The 25,135-nt window shown below is 46.5% G+C and overlaps 1 protein-coding gene across 3 annotated transcripts in view; it reads left to right on the forward strand.

The window, feature by feature from the left end:
• LOC120819552 (corticotropin-releasing factor receptor 1) overlaps window positions 1-25,135 on the forward strand; it is a 44,499-nt gene that overhangs the window by 13,672 nt on the left and 5,692 nt on the right. For all 3 annotated transcript variants that reach the window (XR_013467690.1, XM_040177062.2, XM_040177066.2), the window contains exons 5-12: window positions 5,812-5,897; window positions 15,543-15,649; window positions 19,442-19,562; window positions 19,907-20,060; window positions 21,114-21,174; window positions 22,393-22,465; window positions 24,592-24,677; window positions 24,806-24,941. Coding sequence is in view for 2 of the 3 variants with exons in the window: in XM_040177062.2 (XP_040032996.2) it covers window positions 5,812-5,897; window positions 15,543-15,649; window positions 19,442-19,562; window positions 19,907-20,060; window positions 21,114-21,174; window positions 22,393-22,465; window positions 24,592-24,677; window positions 24,806-24,941 (824 nt within the window). In the remaining variant the exon portion in view is untranslated. The remainder of the gene's footprint in view (window positions 1-5,811; window positions 5,898-15,542; window positions 15,650-19,441; window positions 19,563-19,906; window positions 20,061-21,113; window positions 21,175-22,392; window positions 22,466-24,591; window positions 24,678-24,805; window positions 24,942-25,135) is intronic.

Raw genomic sequence — 25,135 nt, forward strand, 5'->3', positions numbered from 1 at the left:
GTACAAGAATCTAAAATGTGTGTTAATGAGAATACATGTCTTGTTTTTAACACAGTCATGAAAAGGGCTCTGTACGAAAACATCGGATCCTTAATCGTGGTCAATACGATGCGCCTCAGTGAGGAACTTTCCACCGAGGGAGGAAAAGCAGATTGTTTAATGTGACTCCCACTCTCTTATGTTGTGTGTGGATGTTGACAACCACTACTGAGAGGGCTCGCTGTATATTTTAATGAAGTGAGAGAGAAACAGAGTATTCCAAGACACCTTCAGAAACTGGCCTCCGTCCCGACTGAACCAAACAAACACTGAGCCAACGCTTCTCTCTTTACTGAGGTTTACTGAAGTCATTAAAGGAATAGTTACACGTTTATTCAGATACGGTTACTGGCCTTCTCTCCCGCACCGAGGCGGGAGGACTGATTTCAGCGGCGCGATCAAAGTTGGAGCGCGGAGGTGGTTAGCCTAGCTTAGCATAAAGACTGGAAGCAGAGGGAAACAGCTAGCCTGGCTCTTTCAAGGTCAAACAGATCCAGCTTCCAGCTCCCTGCTTCTCGTCCGTTAAATCCATACATAAACATTCGTGTTAAATTGATTTTATTTTCAGTTAAGTAGAAAGGGTCCAAGTAACATAACGACTTAAATGTCCATGGAAAGGACCTTGAAACATCAGATCCGTGTGCACTGTAACCTTCATCGCTGCTTCACCAGTTTTAACACATTATTTATCTTTTGTTGGATTGCAGGGATTGAAGTGTTACGACATTCTAGAGTAACGAGTCTCCGTGACCTCTAATCAATGGCTGACCTTCAAAAAACAGCAGACGCATCGAGTTGCAGCTCAGATCTTTACAGTCGGTGCTGCTCTGCCAAAAGAGAGAGAAAACCCTGATTTAGTGGAAATAATATGTTTTTCTCCTCCCTGCTGATCCGGGTTTTAATTAGACCGGTGCTCAGAATGCACAGAGGAGGTGGAGGATGCTTCTGAGCTGGAGCCATTGATCCGTTGTGTCAAAGCGCTAAGTAAGTGTGACTAAATTTGGGTCAGCGTATTTGCTCGCGTCAGGCCTAAAATCATAGCACCATTTCTGCTGTGCTGTGTGCTTTTTCCTTGTTTCCATTGCCACAGAGGGGATCCTGTGATCTGTGTGCGTGTTTGGAAATGAAATGAAAAGAGCATCCTTGGAGGGCTTGGAGGGCTGCCGGCCCCGTTCTATCCGCTTGCACCCAGAGCTCCGGTTACCACGGGGGGGCGGAGGAGGGCGGAGGAGGGCGGGGGGTTTAGCACCTGGCGCAAGCTTGCGGCTGTTTTTAACATCCTACTCGGAAAACAACAATGGCCCGTAGCTGGGCAGGGATTAAAGCTAATATGTAGCATGTAGCCTACAACGATGAGATCCTTCTGAAGAGCAACCTGGCTGCCGCTCACACTGGGCTCCTGGCAGGCGGACCGGCGGTTTGGCTGCAGACGATAGGAGACCTTGAGAGAGTGACAGATGTTAACAGCGCTGTACGGCGCTGCCAGAGGCTCCATCCCTTTGCTGCCTGCGCGAAGACCGCTGGAGAATGTTAATAGAGCAGTGATGGAGATGGTTTCACCATGTGACAAATGTACGAGGGACGCGTGCTACCGAGGAGGCTACCTGAACATGCTGATGAAGGGAGAGAAGAAACCCTCTGAAAATGGCCTCGTCTCAACTGAACCACAGAAACACTGATCCAAGCATCTCAAGTTACTAAGATTATAAGAGGATTTGGCTTTATTTCGCCGACTGGGCGAGAGGACTGAAGTCAGCCTTAAGAACGAAGCTGGAGTAAGGAGGTGATTAGCCTAGCTTAGCATAGAGACTTGAAGCAAATGGAAACATCTAGCTCGGCTCCTTCTAAGTGAAAAACTTAAATGGTTAATGGTGAAGCTCACCAATAACGATTTGTAAAACTCATTCTGAGTTTGGGCGGATTCTTGGATGGACGTTGGTGTCTGCACAGCAGTTGTTTGGTTGTTAGCCAGGACGTATTTTCAGCGCACACCACAACTTGTTTCCTTCCTCGTCAGCGTGTTGCTGAGACTTCTCCCCCCGTCTGAGGCTGGTTAAGGTGAAACGCGTGGGTGGAGACACCGGGTGAAGCACAAGCTACAACACAGGAGGTCCTGAGGTCTGTGGTCGGATTGTTGGTGGAGAGTTACAGCACAAAGAGAGTTACCGGGTTTGATTGTGTGTTTTTAAACTTTGGCTGCCATCATGCCTCTCTTCAAACTGACCTCGGAGCTGTTCCTTGATGTCAATAAATCCCTTCTAACAGACGGAGGGAAATAAAAAGAGGCATTAAAAGTCCTCTGCAGCTCCTCCCGTGGTTCCGGTTACTCAGAGGTGGGAATAGGCTTCTTACTTTCATTCCAACAGTGATGGAAATAACCGACAGCGATCATAACACAGCCGCTGTGTGAATTTCATTTGCTGTAGCTGTGAATTTCCCCCATACATTCAGACAGCAGAACGACATCAGCTGAAATGACAGTCTGTTTCTATTTGCTAGTTTAGTAGCATGTTGTATCTGCATCTCTCTAGAAGTTTTTATTCTGTATTTTAGAAATAAGTTTCAACCAACTTTTGTGTGAAATACTCCTCTCATTTCAGTTGATTCTTTGAAGAGAAGCTCTCAGACTGTATTTCTCCTTTCTTGTAATCGTCTTCAGGAGATATAATAACATTAATAGAGACAATCACAGAAGCAGGCCGACTTTGTGCTCTTCTCAGAGAGACGTCACTCTGCATCCTCACAAAAACTGGCTGCAAAACTCCATCCAGCAAACAATATGAAAAGGCTTTTTTTGGTTATTTACGTAACAGCTTCAGTGACATCCGGTCTTTCCTGCGAAATGTTTGATATGTATATATCTCTTTATATATGTTTTTTTTTTTAATAAAGAGATTTAGCAGCCATAATTCACCGTGTGGTCTTGTGCCAAAGAGAATTCATCTCAAGGTCCTGCTGCCGTATTTGAAGGCCGCTGGTACCGTGGAGATCTGCGCCCTCTCGCCGGCCCTCTTTGTCTGCTTTTCACACATTCCTTTAAACATTCGCGCCGCACTTTGGTTTGTAAATATGCTGCCTTCTAACTAAAAGTTGCTTTATCGCTCTGACATTAATCCGTTGGGATTATTTGTGAGCGTGAACCCGGAGGAAAGTCGCCCGGTCATGCCGTGCCATGTAAATTTGAAGGAGAGAATTATGGGAGCTCTTTGAAAAACTTGTGAATTCTTATTGAGCCATTGCACGTTAAATTCAGTCAGGCACCAGCCCGATGGTGGAAAATAGATTTTCCTCAAAAGAAATAAAGCAGTTTGATCTCCAAGCTACTGATATTCTGCCGCCCACAGAGTGGAATTGAAAATGTATTCTTTAATCTCTTTAGTCTCTTTTTTTATGAATGCGAATGGTTAAACGAGCCTCCGGATTGCCGGTGTCCTCCGTCCGTCCACTGCAGAGCCTTTGACTTTGACATCGTTCTCCTCAGACAGATTTTAAAGCTCTCTGGGATATTGCGTTTGGGATTTAGGGACTATCACAAGCTAGGTAATCTTGATTTGGGATGACAGTCCCTTTACACTGTCAACAAGCTATTTTTACACATTAGTGCCCCAAGGAAAACCCATTCCCATCTCAGCTCTTCCCCTCCCCAAAACATCTCATTATTAAATCATTTATTTAAGAAAAAGAGCCTACATCTCAGGCCGCGGTGTCTTTCGCTGTCTTCAGCTAAAACAGAGGGGAACTTTGGAAATGTTCCTCTTTGGATCAAATGTTCTCCAGTAAACAAGAACAAATGACTCATTATTGATTTGAGAATCTGTCCTTCTTTCACACACACATTTTCTCGCATAAATACGCTGTTGGCTCATTGGATGGTTATGAAGTGTCGTATGAACGGCAGACGCTTCGGCCCCGGGTGAAGTAAATCTTTATTATCTCTTATTTGTCATTTCATCTTCATGCTCCACCAGCGGATTATCGGCTGTAGATTGTTTCCCAGTTTAGAACGTAAACCATCCAGATGTGTTCCAGTTTTGGAATAACATCATCTGGCCCGTTAAAGTGGCCTGCGTTTATTATTCATATCCTTCTGTGGTTCCAGAAATATTCCACGTTTACGGATAAGAAAAATCGTTCAAAAAAAAAAGAAGAAGAAAGGAATAGATATTTCCTCACGTTGCATGCAGCTTCAACCTGCATTCACTCATTCACACTTTAAGCTGAACTCCATTCAAACTTAAAGTGTTCCACATCTTTGGGATAATTCAAGTTTGGAATCCCATGAAAACTTTTTTGAAATGTTCAACCTTCCTGGCAGCTTATCGACCATGGCTGTCACGTGTTCTTACATTAGTGCGCATTGGAGTGGTTGAAATCTCACTCAGGAAACATCTGAGGCTTTTCCCACAATGTTCCCTCTTCAAACACCAGCGGAGAAGAACCCCCCCCCCCCCAACCCACCCCCCACCCGAAACAAGCAGCTCCTTTTTAAAAAAATGCCCTGCCACTGATGGACGTCCGCAGCTTTCCTCTCGCCTGCTGCAGGGAATGTTTCCAACGTCTCCGTCCACCCGAGTCGACCTTCTGGATCGGGGTCACATGGTCTCATGGTCTCATGACTCAGTGAGAAGGGTTTAGCTTGTCCAGGAGAGCAGAGCCAAGCAAATGCGTTTGGACGCGGCCTCGCTGCTGATGAGACGGCATGTTTGTTTCAACTGTTTTCATCCGGGGCAAACTTAATTTTTCCCTCGCTCATATCATTCGTGGTCCCTGAACCGGCTCACCTGCAGACAGCCGGCGATGTGAGAACGGATATCTTTGAGAATAGCTCTGACATGTCGCCTTTCATCTTTAAATTGCCTCATTTGCAGCGTTTCAAACCCTCTGTGTCCTGTTTGATGATTTCTTTGGCCTTCATCGTAAGGAATAATAAATGTGAAATGACAAATGTGAAATTTGTTGCAGTATGATTTCACATCCGCCCTGATAATGTGGCAAGAAATGTGTGGTGTGCCCGAATGGAAAAACATGATTTGACTCATCATCTGTCAGAGCCTCCGAGCCGCCCCCTCGCTACCGCCGCTCCGTTATCCAGCAATGTGCAGAAGTGATGGGTTTATTTTAGATTTAGTTTAAAATAATCACCGCTTCACTGTCCCTCTGTCTTCTATTTTTTTATTTAAAAGGAGGCAATAGGGATTGGCAAGAACCCATCCAAAGGGTTTGTACCAAGAACCCTTTTATATTCTATATTTCTATTAATATTTAAACAGTATGATTAGTATTTATACTACAAGTTTCCTCGTGTGCTTTCCTGAAGGGCTGAATCAGCTTTTACCAACCCTTAAGGAACTATTTTTAATGGTACGCGTAGTCCTACAAAGAAGCTTTTAAAAACATATTCTCCAGAAGCAAATAGTTCTGTGCAGAAGCTAAAGGCCTCCGTGAAGAACCCTCGTGTTTAAGAGTGGGTCGTCTTGTTTTAGGGTAAAATCACACAAAATTGCAGGTTAAACACAATCACTGGAGAGAAAAGCTCCGGTCTGAATGTAAAGAAGGAGAAGAGGGTGGCAAAATGTCCTGACAGCAAGCGTGTGAGAACTCACAGCTCGCTGGCCCACCTCTAATGATATCGCTCCCTATTAGGCTCAAAAGCAGAAAGGCCCTTTTTTTCTATTTTTCCGAGGAAGTATTGTAAAGTCAAGAAAGAATGAGAAAAATGTTCTTTGTTTAACAGCTGTCTCCTTTTTTTCCATCTCTTACTCTCTTCTCCAGATAACGTGTACAGGAAATGTCTTGGCAACGGGACGTGGGCGCTGAAGGGGAACTACACCATGTGTAAGGCCATTCTTCACGCAGAGGTGAGACACATGTATCCTGATTAAGGAGGCTCTACCAAGCGTGAAACATAATCAAAAAACCAACAGCAAAAGCGAGGTCAGCGGTGGAAGACGAGTGGGACGGGTTCACTCAGAGAGTTTATTTATAGTAAATATGGATTCAGGGTTTGTTCCCCTCGGAGCCTCAAGCTGACGCCGCAGACAAAAGGAAGTGTCGGGGATCTGCTGCGTGACGAGCGCCGGCGCCGGCCGCGGCTTTCACGCCATCTTGGTTTCCGTTTTTTTTTTTTTTTTCAAAATTGAGGCGGGACCCTGAAATCCGCTAATCAACCCCGCAGCCTTTTAGCCTTCCAATGCTAAACGAAAGGGAGGAAGAAAAAAAAAAAGGGCGCCTCATTTAGTTGATTTGTCAAAAGAGATAGCAGCCAGCAACAGTGATTTATCCGAGCGCCGCCGGCCTCCGGCGAAGCGAGCGAGGAGAGCCGGCAGACCGCTGCTGTTAAGGTCCCGCTGTGCTCCACTTCTTTTATTTATTTCGTCACATGCTGCACGCGGGCGCTTTTGCTTTGCTGCGTGCACGCTTTCAGCTGCCACCTGCATGGCGCGTTGTGACGTGCAGATGTGACGGCGATGAGCACTCATTTTAATTAGGAGCGACAAAGCTCTCCGAGGGGACACGAGGATCTAAACCAGGCCGTGACGAGGGGACACTTAAAGTATTTCATGTGAAATGTAAAAGTACGTGATGTGTTTGTTTAGCCCGACCCGACCATCTGCCCAAACGCAGCTGAATATGCAAACACTGTAGTTTCCGTAAACATTGTTGTTTACTCGGCGCTGCTTCAATTATCTCGGTTGCATTTTCTTTTTCCCGGGTTTTAAAGCAAAGCCATCAATCTCCTTTACCCGATGTATCACGAAAAGACTAAAACTACAATATTAGTCTCTCAGTGCTTTCTGGGTCGCTCGCCAGACTCATTAACATTTTTAGTAGAGTAAAGAGTAAATCCATGGGACTTTTTATGATTCATAATTGCTTTATCAGAACATCCTTCATATAAAATGAGAAATGTGTGCACCTGCTTCCAGTATTTATGCTAAGCTAGGATATCCTGTTCTTCTGCCTTTGGCTCTTTAACACACAGCCAGAGCAGGAATTGAAGATAGTGTCATAAAGGAGTCGTTCTGGCTGTGATTTTCATCCCTTACCCCCCAAAACTCTGCTAGGGATCATTAAAAAGTGCAATTTCTCTCCTTACTAAACAAAAAACGTGTAGGCTACAATAATTCCCTTTTGACATAAATGTTTGAGTAGGCAGACCTCTCGATGAATGAAGTAGGACGAGGACACATATGGGGGTCTGATATGATGTTACAAGTCACAAGGAAATGTGTATGTGTGGCATGTAGATGTGAATCCCTCCTCCTCGTTGATAGATGGTCTTTAAAAATAAACAGTTGTATTTCTCTTTGTCACGGTTACTGATACCGGAGTACGGGAGAACCCAAATGCACGACTCGTACACGATGGACAAGACAGGAGGGTTTTAATCAAGGTTCAGGCAGGGTCAAAACCGGGAGATCCGTCAGGAGGCAAACAAGTCCAGAGGGGCAGGCAGGTAATCCGTAGACGAGGACAGGCAGGGTCAGAATCAGGAGGGCACACAGACAGGCAGACAAATCCAAAACGGGGCAGGCAGGTAAATCGGGGTCGAGGAACAGACGAGGTCGGAATCGAGAAAAACAGGATGGCTTCGGGAAACGCTGGAAAACTTGGTAGAACACACAAGACAATCTGGCAGTGAGCAACAGAATGTGACTGGCTTAAATAGTGAGTGACTGACGAGGGAAGGCACCACAGGTGAGGGTGAGGAGAACCAGGTGCAGGAAATCAGGTGACGAGGTGGGAGGATCTGAAATGACAGGAGAGTTAGTGAACATGCAGTGGAGATGAATAGACTATGATGTGAACACCCAGTGAAGATGAAAAATAAACTATGATGTGGACGTATGTGTGACAGAACTCCCCCCTCTAGGGACGGCTCTCGACGTCCCACTGGGCTGGTCCGGGTGTGCTCTGTGGAAGTCCCTGATCAGGGAAGGGTCTAGTATGTGGCGTGACGGGACCCACAAGCGCTCCTCTGGGCCGTATCCCTCCCAATCCACCAGATACTGCAGCCCCCTACCCCGTCGACGAGACTTGAGTAGGCGCCGGACCGTGTAAGTTGGGCCCCCGTCAATGAGCTGGGGGGGCGGAGGGGGTCTGGAGGAGGGTTGAAGTGGACTCTCCAGGACAGGTTTTAGCCTGGAGACATGAAAGGTGGGGTGGACCTTCATGGCCCGCGGCAACTGGAGTCTGACTGCTGCAGGGTTGACGACCCTGGAGACTGGAAAGGGACCCACAAATCGAGCCGCCAACTTCTTGGACTCCACTCTGAGTGGAAGGTCCCGGGCGGACAACCAGACACGTTGTCCCGGGACGTAGCAGGGTGCCGGGGTGCGACGTCTATTAGCCGACCGTTGATACCGGTCCGAGGTACGCAGGAGCGTGGAGCGGGCTTGCTTCCAGGTGCGCCGACACCGCTGAATGAACGCCTGGACAGAAGGGACGCTTGCCTCCAGTTCCTGCTCCGGAAACAGCGGAGGTTGGTATCCTCTAGAACATTGGAAAGGTGAGAGCCCGGTAGCCGAACTGGGGAGTGTGTTGTGGGCATACTCGACCCATAGGAGTTGCTGGGACCAAGAGCGGGGGTTGCGGGAAGAGATGCAGCGTAGAGAAGTCTCCATCTCCTGGTTCATCCGCTCTGCCTGACCGTTGGACTGTGGGTGAAATCCAGACGATAAGCTGACTGTGGCCCCCAGTAGCCTGCAAAACTCAGACCAAAAATGAGAAGTGAATTGTGGCCCCCGATCGGAGACCACATCGACGGGCAGACCATGCAGGCGGAACACCTTCTGTAATAGCAATTCTGCTGTCTCTTTAGCAGAAGGCAGCTTAGGTAGAGGGATGAGTTGAGCAGACTTGGAGAAGCGATCAATTACCGTTAGAATAACTGTGTTACCGTCAGATGGGGGTAGGCCGGTTACAAAATCCAAGGCAATGTGGGACCAGGGACGATGAGGGATGGGCAGGGGGTGAAGAAGGCCGGATGGAGCCTTGTGAGAGGGCTTATGCTGAGCGCAGATAATGCAGGCACTGACGAATTCTCTAGCGTCCTTCTCCATGGTGGGCCACCAAAACCGTTGTTTCAGCAGAGCTAGCGTGCGGATCACTCCCGGGTGACAAGCCAGGCGGGAAGAGTGACCCCACTGCAGGACCTTTGAGCGCAGATTCGCTGGGACAAACAGAAGGTTATCGGGGCAGGCACTCGGTGCCGGTTGCGCTGTATGAGACTGTTTTACTTCCTCTTCCACCTCCCAGGCCACTGCCCCAACAACACATTCAGGGGGGAGAATGTTCTCCGGACTCTGAACGCAGATCCTGGACTGGTACTGACGGGACAGGGCATCAGGTTTGGCATTCTTCGTGCCCGGCCGGTAAGTCAGAGTAAACTCGAAACGGTTAAAAAATAGAGCCCACCTTGCCTGTCTGGAGTTCAACCGCTTGGCAGAGCGAATGTACTCTAAGTTTTTGTGGTCAGTCCATACCATAAACGGCTGGTCAGCTCCCTCCAGCCAGTGTCTCCACTCCTCCAGTGCAAGCTTTACCGCCAAAAACTCCCGATCCCCGATGTCATAGTTCCTCTCCGTGGCAGACAGTTTCCGGGAGAAGAAGGCGCATGGATGAACCTTCTGATCTGTAGACGACCGCTGCGAGAGAACTGCTCCTACACCGGTGTCCGACGCATCCACCTCCACCACAAACTGGCGAGCAGGGTCTGGGAAAACAAGGATAGGGGCAGAGGTAAAACGTGTTTTCAATTCCCCGAATGCCCTGGCCGCTACCGAGGTCCACTGAAAGGGCACTTGTGGGGAGGTTAGAGCGGTGAGAGGAGCAGCCACAGCACTGTAGTTCCGAATGAACCGCCGATAGAAATTGGCGAAGCCCAAAAAACGCTGCAGTTCTTTGCGGGTGGAGGGTTGGGGCCAGTCTGCCACCGCCCTGGTCTTCGCAGGGTCCATCTGAATATTGCCGGCTTTGATGACGAAGCCCAGAAAAGATACTTCCGAGGTGTGGAAACTGCATTTCTCTGCCTTAACGAAGAGGTGATTCTCAAGGAGTCTCTTGAGGACTTGCCGTACATGTATCACATGCTCCTGTGTAGACTTGGAAAAAATCAAAATATCGTCCAGATAGACAAAAACACAGACATTGAGCAGATCGCGGAGAACGTCGTTTACCAGCCCCTGGAAAACAGCTGGGGCATTAGTGAGGCCAAATGGCATGACCAAATATTCATAATGTCCACTGGGAGTGTTGAAGGCCGTCTTCCACTCATCCCCCTCTCTGATCCTGACCAAATGATAAGCGTTGCGTAGATCTAGTTTGGAAAATACGGTTGCCCCTTGTAGCAACTCAAAAGCAGATGAGATGAGTGGAAGTGGATACCTGTTTTTGATGGTGATGTTATTGAGTCCCCGGTAATCAATACAAGGTCGCAGGGATCCGTCCTTCTTGCTCACAAAAAAGAACCCCGCGCCGGCCGGGGATGACGACGGTCTAATGAGACCGGCAGCCAAGGAGTCGCTGATGTACTTCTCCATAGTCCTAGTCTCAGGGGCCGACAGAGAGAATAGTCGCCCTCTTGGGGGCGAGGTGCCCGGAAGGAGGTCTATAGCACAATCGTACGGGCGGTGAGGCGGTAGTGAGGTGGCCCGAGCCTTGTTGAACACCTCCTTTACATCGTGGTAATCCTCGGGTACGCCCGTGAGATCTGGGGACTCAGGAGACACGGAGCGGCTAATGGCAGACGCCGGCTTTAAACAAACCGCGTGACAGTGAGGACTCCACCCAAATATAGTCCCAGTAGCCCAGTCAATGTGCGGATTATGCCTCCTAAGCCATGGAAACCCCAAAATGACTGGTTGTTGAGGTGCATGAAGTACATGAAAGGTGAGTGCTTCACTGTGGTTACCTGACATCTCCAAGCGCAGCGGGGTGGTTTGATGAGTCACCCTGCAGAGTAGCCGACCGTCCAACGCCGTGGCCCGGATGGGTCTTTCCAAAGCGATTTGCTCAATCCCCATCTTGAAGGCCAGGTCTTGGTCGAGGAGATTGGCGTCTGCACCCGAGTCAATCAGAACCGGAACAGTGTAGCTCTTATCCTGGAAAAACAACTGGGCATGGATTTGGGGTCGAGAGGGCATTTCTAATCTAACTTCCCGGCTCACCAGCGCCCTCTGGTTGACTGGTGAGCCCTGTCTTTTACTGGACAAGCGTTCACATAATGACCGCTTTGACCGCAGTACATGCATTGGTTGGCCTGCAGGCGGCGGTGCCTTTCAGCCGGAGCGAGTCGAGCCCGTCCCAGCTGCATTGCCTCTGGCCCCGCGATAGACTCAGAAGGTCCACCCTCGGTTGGTGCCCGTCGCGGTTCCGGCCACTGGCGCGGCGGTGATCCTGAAGCTGCGCAAGCGACCCTCTCTCTTCTCCGCTCCCGCAGACGGCCGTCGATCCGAATGGCGAGGGCGACCAGCTCGTCTAAACCAGCAGGGAGATCCCGAGCTGCCAATTCGTCCTTTACGCGGCTGGATAATCCGTGGTAGAAGGCATCGCGAAGCGAGGCTTGGTTCCAGTCACTCTCCGCTGCCATGGTGTGAAAGTCAATGGAATAGTCGGAAACGGATCGTATTCCCTGCTGCAGACCAAACAGTCCCCGGGCCGCCTCTCGTCCGGGAGTGGCATGGTCAAAAACCCTCTGCATCGCCTCGGAAAACGACGCGACGGAGGAACAGATAGAAGTCTGTTTAGCCCATTCGGCCGTTCCCCAATCCCTTGCTCTCCCTGTGAGCAAGGAAACAATGTACGCTACCCGGGACCTCTCGGTGGGAAACGCGGACGGCTGGAGCTCGAAGGCGAGCGAACACTGTACCAGGAACGGTCGACAGGAACCGGGAGCGCCGGAACAACGCTCGGGTGGAGGAAGACGTGCGTCGGACATTGGAGCGGAGGTGGGTGCTTGGGCAGCAGCGGGGGTGACGTCCGGAGTACGCGTCACCACGGCGAGGTTCCGCAGGTGGTCGCGGAGGGACTCCATGCTGCTCTCATGGCGGGCCGACATAGACTGCATGGCCTCAGCCATGAAGTGGAGCTGCTGCTCATGGCGCTGCAACATGTTGCTTGGATTCGGGGTTTCGGGCTCGGTACGTTCTTGGTCGGCTGGGTTCATGTTTGGCCAGATTGTACTGTCACGGTTACTGATACCGGAGTACGGGAGAACCCAAATGCACGACTCGTACACGATGGACAAGACAGGAGGGTTTTAATCAAGGTTCAGGCAGGGTCAAAACCGGGAGATCCGTCAGGAGGCAAACAAGTCCAGAGGGGCAGGCAGGTAATCCGTAGACGAGGACAGGCAGGGTCAGAATCAGGAGGGCACACAGACAGGCAGACAAATCCAAAACGGGGCAGGCAGGTAAATCGGGGTCGAGGAACAGACGAGGTCGGAATCGAGAAAAACAGGATGGCTTCGGGAAACGCTGGAAAACTTGGTAGAACACACAAGACAATCTGGCAGTGAGCAACAGAATGTGACTGGCTTAAATAGTGAGTGACTGACGAGGGAAGGCACCACAGGTGAGGGTGAGGAGAACCAGGTGCAGGAAATCAGGTGACGAGGTGGGAGGATCTGAAATGACAGGAGAGTTAGTGAACATGCAGTGGAGATGAATAGACTATGATGTGAACACCCAGTGAAGATGAAAAATAAACTATGATGTGGACGTATGTGTGACACTCTTGGAAGGATCTAATTTAGTCTTAGACGCCTTTCTGAACATGATGAATAACATCGGCCCGTCGCTGGCAGCAGGCGGGCGCTTCACAGGACAGAATATCTTATGTTGTCTCTGCTGGTGTTGTCTCTTTGTGTTTCTCTCCTCGCGCCGGTTCATCTTTTTATTCCATTTTTTTTTAAATTGTTGTGAAATGGATGTTTTTTTGTAAGTGATGTGTGTTTTAGAATCTGCCACACAAATAGGCGAGACGGACACATGTGTGTTTTGTCTCACCTGTGAGGTCGCGTTCGCCTCCCGACGAGGTCACCAGACGCACCCGTGAGCAAGTCGACGTCTCACGTCTGATCCGTCCCAGCGTAAGATGGATGCAGAATGTCCAACCTTTTAAAAAGTATTTGATTTCCTTTCCTTTTTATAGCCGTGAAATATAAATCACCAGGTGGCCGCGGGGGCGTGATTGATATCGCGGTAAACAAGGAGGGCCAGTTCGAGTGGCTTCCATTCTAAAGTTCAGCCCGTATTGAACCGGATATTCAGCGGCCCCGCTGGGGAGAGAAACTGTGTGGATCAAAGGCTTATTGGAGCGTTTGTTTGAGGGGGGGGGGGGGGGTCCTCTTTTCCTGGAGTTTATATTCTCCAATAAACAAGAAGTGTCTGTTGTTTCTCACAGAAGGAGAGTGAGTCAGGTTTGGGTATGACTCTTGTGCTTCACACATTTTCACAGAGACCCAAGGCGAGTGGTGGGCGGGTCTTATATTATCCTCTCGCCGTCCGCCCCCTCCTCTGAGCCCCGCTATCCATTTTAAAAACCTCCTGTTCCCTTGATTTATGTCGGGTGTTGGGCCGCGGGGCCTTTCAGTGTCTGTTAAAGCCCTGATTCACGTTCCTTCCACACATCTATATTACTGCACTCATACATACATTGAAAGATGAATCGTCCATTGTGTAGCCACTAATCATTGTAATCATCCCCCCCTGTCGCACTACCCTTGGAATGATCCTTTTATAGCGGTTCTCTGATGGAAAAGATGGAGGGTGAAATCTACATTCCTCGTTTGCTGGAAGAATACATTATGCTGGCGCAGAGAGAAATGTCCTGATGGCTACAGTTAGTGTTTTTACAGTCTTCAATGAAACAATGCAACGGCCGGGACAAAATAAAACCACGTGATTTCTCTCGTTAAGACAGCTGAAGCCTCTGTGTGCTTTTTAAAAAACAAACACTTTCTCTTGTTTGACTTGATTCCACTTGTCAGGTTCCTCTGCACAACACAGCGTTGCATAGATTACATTTAGCCAGAAGACACAACAGAAACTACCAGCGTATGCGTTGCATTACATCAGGACCTCGACGTGAAGGTACGAGACGTGGTGTTTATTCACTTTCAAATGGGTGAAGAAATGAGTCGTCCAAATACCGACAGCGCTATCAGAAAATAAAATGATATCAAGTCATCAAATGCTTTATGAGCTCATTTGAACAGGAACAACAACAACAACAACCCCCCGTACTGCACACAAGTGCTACACACCTGTGTTCAAACACTCTCCCGCACATCGTTTATTTCCCCCGGTAAAGCTGCATTGTGAACAACAGCAGGAAGGGGGCCAGCTGGCTGTTAGCAACGGGTGGGCAGCAGCGTGCTGCTTCATGATACATTGAAGCCACATTCAGTAAAAATGAGTATTGGACAAAGTTTTCACTAACGTGAATTAATACAGCTGTTTGAAGGAGCTGTAGAACGCTTGAATTGGTCGTGTGAGTCTCTCTCAGAAGTCTTTGATAATAAATGAGCTATTTTCTACGAAGACTCAGTTTTCATTAAGTCTGCCTGTGTATGTATTTACGAAGCCTCCTGCAGACTCTAAAAAGAGTTAAAGATTTGAGCTGCTGCACCAGAATAAAGGGAACGAGATTACGTCTTTCAGGAAGGGGGGCGGGGGCGCAGGGATTAAACCAGTCCACATTTAATCTCAGCGTAGACACCAGTAGGTTACATAAATCCACTTACAGCATAGATTACTATCGGTATTGTGGGGAAAATCTGATCACAATGGATATTTGTGAGTTACAGACACGATTCAGATGGAAGATGTGTCCGTGTTCCACGTTAAACCTTGAGTTCAAATGTTCGCCTGCCTCCCACTATTCAGATTAAAACAACCAAGGGGGGGAATGTGATAGCACCCACAGTGATGGGCAGGTGGCTGATTAGTATCATGCGAGGGCCCGAACCCCTGTTCATCATTTCCACCCAGGAAGGAAAAAAAAAAAGATACAAAACATAACATATGACGACACGGAGACAAATAACCACGAAGAGACAAAAAATAACCTCAACGAGATCTAAGATGCGCATAAAGACATAAAGGTTGACGTGATCACTGAAGACGCCCTCATGCACCCAGGACCGTTGCTATGGAAACATCAGGGCCCCCATTCCTCCAGAAATGAAGTCCGTAATGCAACGCTCACCACGTCAGAATACACTCGTCAGTGTGACGGGTATTGAGTTATAGATTTTTTTTCGGGTATGGTTTAAAAACAAGAAGAACATAATAAGACGAGAGAGTCTCAACACACTTTTACTCAGTTTTAATTTTAAAAGTTTAAGTCTCTGTGAAAAGAGAAAGAAGGAAAAAAAGACAGAAGAGGGTTTTCAGTCTTTGAAGTCGCTTTTCTTATACTGAGAATATTGTTTGTTTAAATCAGAAGGAGAAACCCCCCCAAGACTCATCCAGTGATTCCCTCTCTCTCTCTCCCCGCAGAAGAAGGGCAAGATGCACTACCAGATCGCCTTCATCATCAACTTCCTGGGTCACTTCATCTCCTTGGTGGCACTGCTCGTCGCCTTCTTCCTCTTCCTGTGTCTGAGGTGAGTCTCGATGATGACTGTTGATGATGAGAGGTGAGTCTCCATGACGACAATTGACTTTTGATGATGAGAGACGTTGTTGTTCTCCAGATCCCTGTTGTCTTAAAGCTCCTCTCATCGTATAAAAAAAACATTTGGTAATGGGATGAAACCGTCTCTATCTCAATCCCACAGATGATGAAAAAAATTTGCACATGTTCCGCCCTCCCCCCCACAAACAAATGGGAACCCATAAACCCATCTCTGGAAGAAAATAAGCCAAACCGTCTTGCAGGGGCCTGCTGGGACCCCTGGAGGTGGAATCGGCTTCTCTGACAAACCGAAATAAACCGAGCGTTAAGGACAGAAAAGGTCTTAGCGCCCTCAACAGCCGGAACCGTTATCGATCCCCGAAACCCCCCCCCTCCATCCCTCCGGGGGCGGGTGAGAAAAGCATGAAAGGCCACTTCAACGTCATAAATGGAAGCCCTGCAGGGCGCCCTGTATGCACAACCCATGTTTGTTTGGCTCTAACAGGGAGGAGGCGTTGGTGGGGAGGTCGGCAAGTGTCGGTGGGGAGGGAGGGGAGCGGGGGAGGGTGGGGGGGTCGGCCAGCTAAAAATGGCATCGGGGCAGAGGAGGAGTTGGCCGTTTATTACTCACCTTCTTCACTTTTTAATGAGATCCAGAAGACATTTAAGGGAAGGTTGTCTCCGCCGGGGAGATGGAGAGAAAAGGTTGATACTCCTGTTCAGTGTGGTGGAACGAGTGGAAGGGATTACAGCAGAAGGGGGAGGGGGGGAGAGAGAGAAAGAGAGAGAGGGGTTTTTCGAGGGCTGTAAAACCCTGACTGGCAGTTGGAGCGTTATTAGATTACTTCTGTTGACAGAAGAACAGACATTTTACACGATAATTAGGTTTCATTTTATTAAATAGGTTATCCCGTGTTACAAATTTAACTTGGTGTTTTGGACGAGATAAAAGAAAAATACTGTAAAATCACAGGCTGCAGCCTTTAGGCAGTTGTTTTGCAGGAATGTGTCAAGGTTAAAAAGCAAAGGCACTTTGACACAAGCTGTCAGGGATTGAACCATCAACCCTGAGATAAGAAAACGACCCGCTTCGCCTCGTGACCCTAACCACTGCGAATTATGTCATGAAGAATTATGTCACGAAGAATGATGTCGCCAAATTCTCCCAAAAATGATCCCGACTGTGACAGTGATATGTTTGCAAATGCCGGGCAAGGTTTCAGGTTTGACTTGTTACTGTTTTAAAGGGAAAGACTTTTTTTGTCTTTATCTTTCCATATTTGTTTGCATCTCTGTGACTTTTTAAATTCTGAAATCTTTATTCTCATCCACATTGTGAAATACATCCCGACATTTATTACACGTTAGCAATTCTTTGGCTAAGCATCGCTCAGCCAAATCTCACTCACGTCTCCACCGCTCTTGAGACTTCGAGAACGAGACTTTGTCTGTTATTCTCAGATGATTCAACCATCCATCCATCTTCAAACCTCGTATCCGTCATACGGGGTCGCGGGGGGCTGGAGTCAATCCACCCTGGATTGACTCCAGCCAATCGCAGGGCTGACAAAGAGACAAACAACCATTCACACTCACATGACTCAACCAGAACTATTTATTTAATATGCATGAAAATACACAAAGCTCTGTTTTACGTTCTCCTCTCTGAGTGTAACTTCAACATTAACCTACAAATTAAACTCTAAACTTTATTTGAAACATATACTTTCTATAGTGTTTGAATGAAAACAGCTTTTCTGTATACTGTGTATAGAGTACGATGTACTTATAATTTACTTATACCAATAAATGTAAACGTAGTTCACAAATCATGGCGGCCGGATGTGCACTATGTAGCTTCTTCTACACAAATATTTTCACCAATTTCTTCTCATTTTAATGATCTAATATGTGGTGTTTTTCATGTAACATCTCTTTAATTTATTTACTGTCTAATTTAGTGTTTTATTTCTTTCATTTAAATTCTACATTGGCTTTCAGACTTTCCCCTTGGGGATGAATATACAAGTTTCATTATATAATAGTTAAAACACTGTACACACTATATAGTGTTATAGACATATAGAAATATAATTGAAATGATAAGATAATACCACAATATAGTATATGTTATGATATAAAAAGAATCACTATTGCAGAAATATAGTATTGTTATTAACTAATAACAATACTATATTTATACCATAAAGGGAAATAGCAGAAGAGACGAAGGATGAGAACTCATGTTTTTTTAATATTGTTTTTATTCATTGACAAAGACTGCAGGTCTGTTTCCTCTTAATTATTACCCATCAGGCTGAGCAATCCCCACGGGCAAGGCTCCGCAGGAAGTGAGGTCACGCAGCGTAATGAGTACGACTCATTGAAAGAAGAAGAAAGGAAATGCTCTCGGCTGCCTTTGGAGTCACAGTAATACTGGGAGGAAATCAGCTGCTTGTCTGTTGGACAATACCTAACTTTGTATTATTTTTCAATACTCAGGGCTGCTGTTCTTTTACTCTTGTGTAGCAATATCATAATTATGTTCTTTAGTTGAGCATGTTATTGCATTTAATTAAGGAAAGAGCTCCATGGTTATTATACAATGACAGTAACAAATAGGACACAACAATGAAACGTCAGCGGTCCAAACGCTGTCTTCTCGGTCCGCACAAAGCCACTGCAAGAGACACCTATTAAGAAATGATGCATGCTGGGATATAATTAAATAATAATTCTGCGGTGGCTGGCTAATGATGCCGTCAGCTGGTGAGCATGTCACCGCTGTGACAGAGGTCGGCTCCATACGTCCGTTCGGTCGAGTGTTTCTATTTTCGAGCTCTCGCTCTGAGGCGGATTTCTTAATTGTGTCCTAGGGTCAATTTATTTACGGCATGAAAAAAAACAACATCAGGCGTTGTAGGGCAGACGCAAAATGAAAATTTAAATTAGTGGAAATGAGGCTTTACTTTGTGTTGCTTTAAGGGGGAAAATGTTACTTTCTCTCTCCTCATTATTCATATTCATCTACTTAAGGGTTGTGTCTTAATGGAGGAGATCACTGCTCTGAGCTTCATGTCTTTGTTTAAAGCAGGGGGAGATATTTAATTCATCTATTTCCTTTGCCTGTGAGTATGAGTGTGCTTAACTAAGCATAAATGTAGAAATACATCTACAAATACCACTAAAGCTTTACTTTGTAGGTTTAATCAACAAACAGATATTTGAGAAGGACACAATGTGATTTTATGTTCCAGGCTAGTTGTTTCCCCCTATTTACAGCCTTCATGCTAAGCTAAGCTAATCCCCCCACTCAACCTGAACATGAAAGCCGTATAAATCTTTCGCATTTAATAATTGAAAAAGGAATTTAAGCAGTCAGTTTAGGTACATTTCATTGTGAGTTTGTTTTATTGTTTAAAATACAATAAAACATGAATGATTTTTCCAGTCTTAATGCTAAGCTAAGCTAATCCCTTCTAGTTCCAGCTGAAGTATTGTCACACAGACATGAGAGCGCTTTTATCCTCAAACTCTCGGCAAGAAATCCAATTATTGTATTTCCCAAAATGTTTAAATAATTAATTCAACTCAGTTTACTTTATTTCAATTAAAGCTTGTTTAGAATAAACAAGAAAACTTGAACTCAAAACGTATTTAATCCAGATATTTCTTTCTGGTTTGATCACGTGTCACAGGTCATACTTTATTAATCAATGTTGAGAATGAGGCATGAGCATCTGGGATCATGGAGATTATTCTCCTTTTGTTGGTCTCACAGGAGCATTCGCTGCCTGAGGAACATCATCCACTGGAACCTCATCACCGCCTTCATCCTGAGGAACGCCACCTGGTTCATCGTCCAGATGACCATGAGTCCCGAGGTGCACGAAAGCAACGTGGTACGCATCGCTCCCTCTCACCATGCAGACTCAGCTTCCACTTGCATGATTCTGTTTTCCTAGACGTATTTCATCATCAGCCCTGTTAGAGGTGAGATTATGATCATCCAGATGACAGGGATCTGGATGCAAAAGAGGTTAAATACGCACCAGAACAATAAATGTAGTCCCCAACAAATGCACTACTGCTCGTTAGATAAAAACTACAGCTTTAGGAAATTACTGAGGTTATTGGCAATAAGTAAACATGGAATGTCAGCAGTGCCATCTTTTCAAATAGGTCATGAAATGTGGAACCGTCCGATGATGTTTCACATCTTTAACAGAAGGACTCGTTCTTGCAGGTTTGGTGCCGCCTCGTCACCGCCTCCTTCAACTACTTTCACTCCACCAACTTCTTCTGGATGTTCGGCGAGGGCTGTTACCTCCACACGGCCATCGTCCTCACCTACTCCACCGACAAGCTGCGCAAGTGGATGTTCATCTGCATCGGCTGGTGTGAGTACACAAACCGCTAAAGCCTTACGACGCTGAGGTATTGTGGGAAATACACTTGTTTCAACAAGTAGATTGATGTCACTTTCCTCTTCTGTGTGTCAGGTCAGGAACTAGGGTGAGAAGGAGTTAGCTTAGCCTAGCATAAAGAACGGCAACACAGGCAAATTGGCAAACTTTGCTTCCTTCAAAGCAAAACAAAATGGCCACCGCCACCAGGGGCGGACTGTGGGGAAAAAAGTGACCCGGGAGTTACTGTCAGACCGGCCCACTCAATACACGGCGCGTACGGAGCCAAATCCAGGCCGAAGGTTTTAAGCAAAACGAAAGTGAACCTGAAAGTTGATCTTGAACACGTAGCAGGGTAGCTACTTTCAGTCGTTGTGCTAAGCTAGGCTAAACGCCTCTGGCTCTAGCTCACTCCATAGCGTAACGTCATAAGAGCCAGCAAGAAAACAGGGTTTTGGGATTTTCTCAAACGTTGAACTCCTGATTTAACGCCAGTCAGTTAGACTGAAGAGCGTTTTGACAAAAAACCTGCCACAGAAATCCGCCCAGCAGCTGGAGCCTTGGACTTGATGGAGATCCCTGGGTTCTCCGTTGACTAAACGCCTCACTTTGCCTTTAGCACAGGCTTTGCGCAGCAGACGTGTTACTGAAGCATAGGAGATGTAAACAAAAAGGAAAAAAATGACATTTCTCAGGTAGTCTGAGGCCTTCTCCTGAGGTGCAGCAACGCGCCGGTGGCGGCGTGTCGCCAACAAAGTGGAAAGTCTCCCGAGGTCTCCGTTTCGCTCCCTCGAGTCAGTCAATCAAACGCTCGCTCCGCGCCGCCCGGCTTCACGTTCGTCCACGCGGAAAAGCGGTCGGCCGGTGACACGTCCCGGCTCCAATCCTCGGATCGCAGAGCACGAGCAAAGAAAAGCTTCTGACGAGGAGCTTGAAATCCCTGCGGGGGTATTTTTATAAGCAGAAGCAGAAAAAACAAGAATGAAAGCAGAAATAGATGAAAAAATAATGTAATTTGTCTGTTGTTTTTTTTACATTTTCTCACAGGTATACCGTTCCCCATAATTGTGGCCTGGGCGATTGGGAAGCTGTACTACGACAACGAGAAGTAAGAAATGCAGAGACAGGAGGAGATGAATGCCTATTAATAAGCTCTGATAATCACATTTGCATTGTGCAATGTTGGTAGTTAAAGGTGTGTTATGCCCTGTGGCCATTTTCCCTTTGAGAGTCCTCAGTGATCGATGGGAAGTGGTCTCGTTCTTTACCTGGAAGACAGGTGGCGATGGAAGTCTGCACCAAAAATATTTTAATTTTTATTATTACATTATTACATGTCATTTAGCTGACGCTTTTATCCAAAGCGACTTACATAAGTGCGTTCACCATTTGGTGTTTGTTTGATTCCTTAAAATGTGTGAGGTTCTTCTCTAGTCGGTGTACAAATCTGTTATTTAGTTAAAATATTTTCGGCTCTTTTGAGCCAAGCAGTGATTTCACCTCTCAGTCATTTTTGTGTGACTGATGAATGTCAACTAACCCTTTGAAACCCTAAACACAACAACATAAATTAGAGCGGCGACTCCTGTGTCCCTCGGGGGAGATTACTTTTGTTATGAGGTGATGATCAAATGATGATGTTCTAAATATAGTCTATAATTAGACAGACATTGATTATCTTACAATCTACGGTCTGTCCTCAGCGCCACGTTGCTCTCCTGTTTGTCTCTAAACTCCATCGACTGTGAGTAAAGGGTCACAGTCTGATAAAATCTCTCCTTCCTCCGAGCTACAGAGCTCCATTAAAACAGCAACACACACACACACACACACACACACACACTAGTACCAAATGTGGATCAAAGCGCTGCTGAAAATGTTGTGAGTTATGTTTGACTCTGCAATGAGCAGCTGTTTTAGGAAATTACTGAGCCTTTTTTCTTTTAAATAATAAATAACACTAGATGTGTCCCATTTTTGAAGCATTGATGGAATTTGTTGAAAATACGAAAAAAAATACAGAAGGTGAGTAAATCCTGTTATATATTAGCTCTTTTAATATTTATCCAAGTATAATCTGATACACACTTTCTTTTTGTGGCTGATTATTTATTTATTATATATATATTACCATTTATTTTATTTGAAGCAGCTTTCCAGATTCCATTTAATTTAGGAAAATCGGAAAATTCACTTTTGAGCAACGCAATCTTTTATGTGTCATATCTTGACCGAATCCCTGACTGACAAAGTGTGCGTTTTTACACCTGAACACAAATCGATGTAATAAAACTAAAAGCATGACCGGCTTCTCTTTTCATTTCAGGTGCTGGTTTGGGAAGCGAGCCGGCGTCTACACCGACTACATCTACCAGGGTCCTATGATCCTCGTCTTAGTGGTGAGGCTCTCCTCCTTTACATAGCATCGCCGATCCAGTTTGTCTTTATTACATCTTTAAACCGCCTGACAGGCGTGAAATGTTTTGAGTGCCGCAGCACATTCTTTGCGTTGGAGATGATCAATGTGGAGTTCTGACTCGCTACCTGTCGGGCGTGACGTTTAATCTCTGCAGCTAGCGAGAGGAGAGAAATCCAGCCATGCGTTCGGTCCTGTTAGTCCCTCTGATAAATTAATATTGGGTTATATCCGTCCCCCGGGGGTCTTTTCCTGGCTTCTACTTCATCACTAAATCTCAACTGTCTGCACCGGCAGCTAAACGTTTAACCACAGCGGAATAACATCTTCACTCTTTTGCAACACTTTAAAGAACAGTCTCTGATTTCCCGAGAGGAGGAAAACGACCCGATTAGTCCCAATCACAACTGCAGGGTATTAATCCTTTTTTTAATGTCTGTGGATATGACTTGAGGACATTGTTGTCTTTAAAGGTCTGAGTACCTGCTATTTATAGTTAGTTATGGACTTATTATTGGAGGTGTGTGGGAAACCCCGTGGCAGTGGGAGGGGGAGGATCTCGTCCGGCCGTTCCTAAATTTGACCCAAGGGAGTCGATCTCGATCCACAAACAGGAGGATGTCACACTCACTGTTCATTTTACTGAATTAGCAGTTTGAATAATAACAACCTGCTGCTTGTTCGTAATCCCTTTAAATATCAAATAATAAATACGTGCTGTTGAGGCTTTCATGGAGTTGTTAATCAAGGCGCCACAGACTGGAGCCGAGCTTGAAACTCGCCCCCTTAATGAACTGTGTGTGTATTAAGTATCAGGGTTTATGCCCAAAAGCATGAACACAAATCAAAGGATGAACACACAGATAAATAAACACACAGTTGATATTACAACTCCATTACTGTCTATTTAAAAGTGACAAGCTATGCAGAGCCAATGGACCCAAAATAAGACAAATAAATACCAAAGGTCAATTCATGAATACTTCAGAGTACTTCTTGTAATTATTTACTTTTACTCTGAGTACTTGCTCCTGGTCCCCGACCGCCAGCCTTCATCTCTGTGGGGACTTGGAGCCACTCCTCTGACGTGAGGGTGGTTTCCCCCCCTGCTGGGGGCCTGACCTTCATCCATCCCGAAACAGAGGAGCAGCCTGTCCCCTCATCTCCTCGTCCCCTCATCTCCTTGTCCCCTCATCTCCTCAATCGAAAAGCGAGTGATTCCACCCTGGAGGCTCTTTGTGGTTGTGACTGCTGCCTCTGACTCTCCCCGAAAGCACACATCTGCCTCCTCCGATATCGCTGCTGCTGCTTCCCCTCAAGAAAAAAAAAAACCTCCTGCTCACAATGAAAGCTTCTTTTTTTCGGCTTTTCATCTCCTCGACAAGTTTTGTGGGGTCACCGGGACGTCGGCGCTGTCTCCCGTTGGGAGGCCCCTCCCCCTTCATATGATGACCGCAGGGTGTCATTAAACCCGATACGCAGGGCCAGTCAGGAGGGGTAGTCAGTGATCTCCCTGCATCTGCTCAGGTGGCCAAGGTCGGGTCACCCGAGGCCCTGAGAAGTATTCTGTGATTCCCGCTCTAGTGTTGCACCACTCACACGACTCGCACCAGCTATCGATTCGGCCTCTCGGCGCGTCTCTAGAAGCACTTAAGATCACGAGGGCCGAGGGTTTGGCCATGTTGAAGGGTACAGATTGTATTAGTTTAGGTTTTTCAAAATGACTTTATGCTTGTTCAATCCAAATCTGAAGCCAATTAGGAGAGAGGAAGCTGAAGCCCAATTTAGGAAAGGAGGGAGATGGCTAACATTATTTGTGTATTTAATAACCTCATCATAAACCATAAAAAGTTTCACAATCGTGATTGCTTTCCAAATAATCATTATTGAGTTTTATTACACCGTAATAAATGTGCTTCAGTTACAACTCGCTCAATCTATCGGCCCTGACTGAATTCGTAGCAGACCGGGTGAGCAGAGGCACTACCGCTTTAGTCCACAGGAGGCGCCATGATCAACGCAAAATGAGAATTTGAAGTAAAAAACAAAACCAGTATTTGACTTGGAAGAGCCTCACATTCATCCGCTGCCCTTCTGTCCTCCCAACAGATCAATTTCATTTTCCTCTTCAACATTGTGAGAATCCTGATGACCAAACTGCGCGCTTCTACCACATCGGAGACGATCCAGTACAGGTAGATATAGCTCACCTGGAATAGTAGATATACCTCACCTGGAATACATCACCCTGCTGAACCGCCAAGTTGCCTCTGAGTGCCACACAGTTGTGTTTGTAGACGTCAGTCTGTCTGAACCCCTGCAGGAAAGCCGTGAAGGCCACTCTGGTTCTGCTTCCTCTCCTGGGGATCACCTACATGCTCTTCTTCGTCAACCCGGGAGAAGACGAGATCTCTCAAATCGTCTTCATTTATTTCAACTCTTTTTTGGAGTCCTTCCAGGTACGATTCACCCTTGCTTGGGTCTGGAACGGTTAGCCAATCAGCGCTAGGGGCGGGACTAACGACACCGTCGATGAGGCCGAGGCTGTTTTGTATTGGTTAAAAAAGTCGTTCATGCTACAAAATGCCGTGTTTAGAACAGAGACTGAATAGGCCTGATGTAAAGAAAGCCTCAAGATCAATTTCGGTTGTTT

Source organism: Gasterosteus aculeatus, chromosome 5, assembly GCF_964276395.1.
Source record: "Gasterosteus aculeatus chromosome 5, fGasAcu3.hap1.1, whole genome shotgun sequence".
Taxonomy (NCBI): Eukaryota; Metazoa; Chordata; class Actinopteri; order Perciformes; family Gasterosteidae; genus Gasterosteus; species Gasterosteus aculeatus.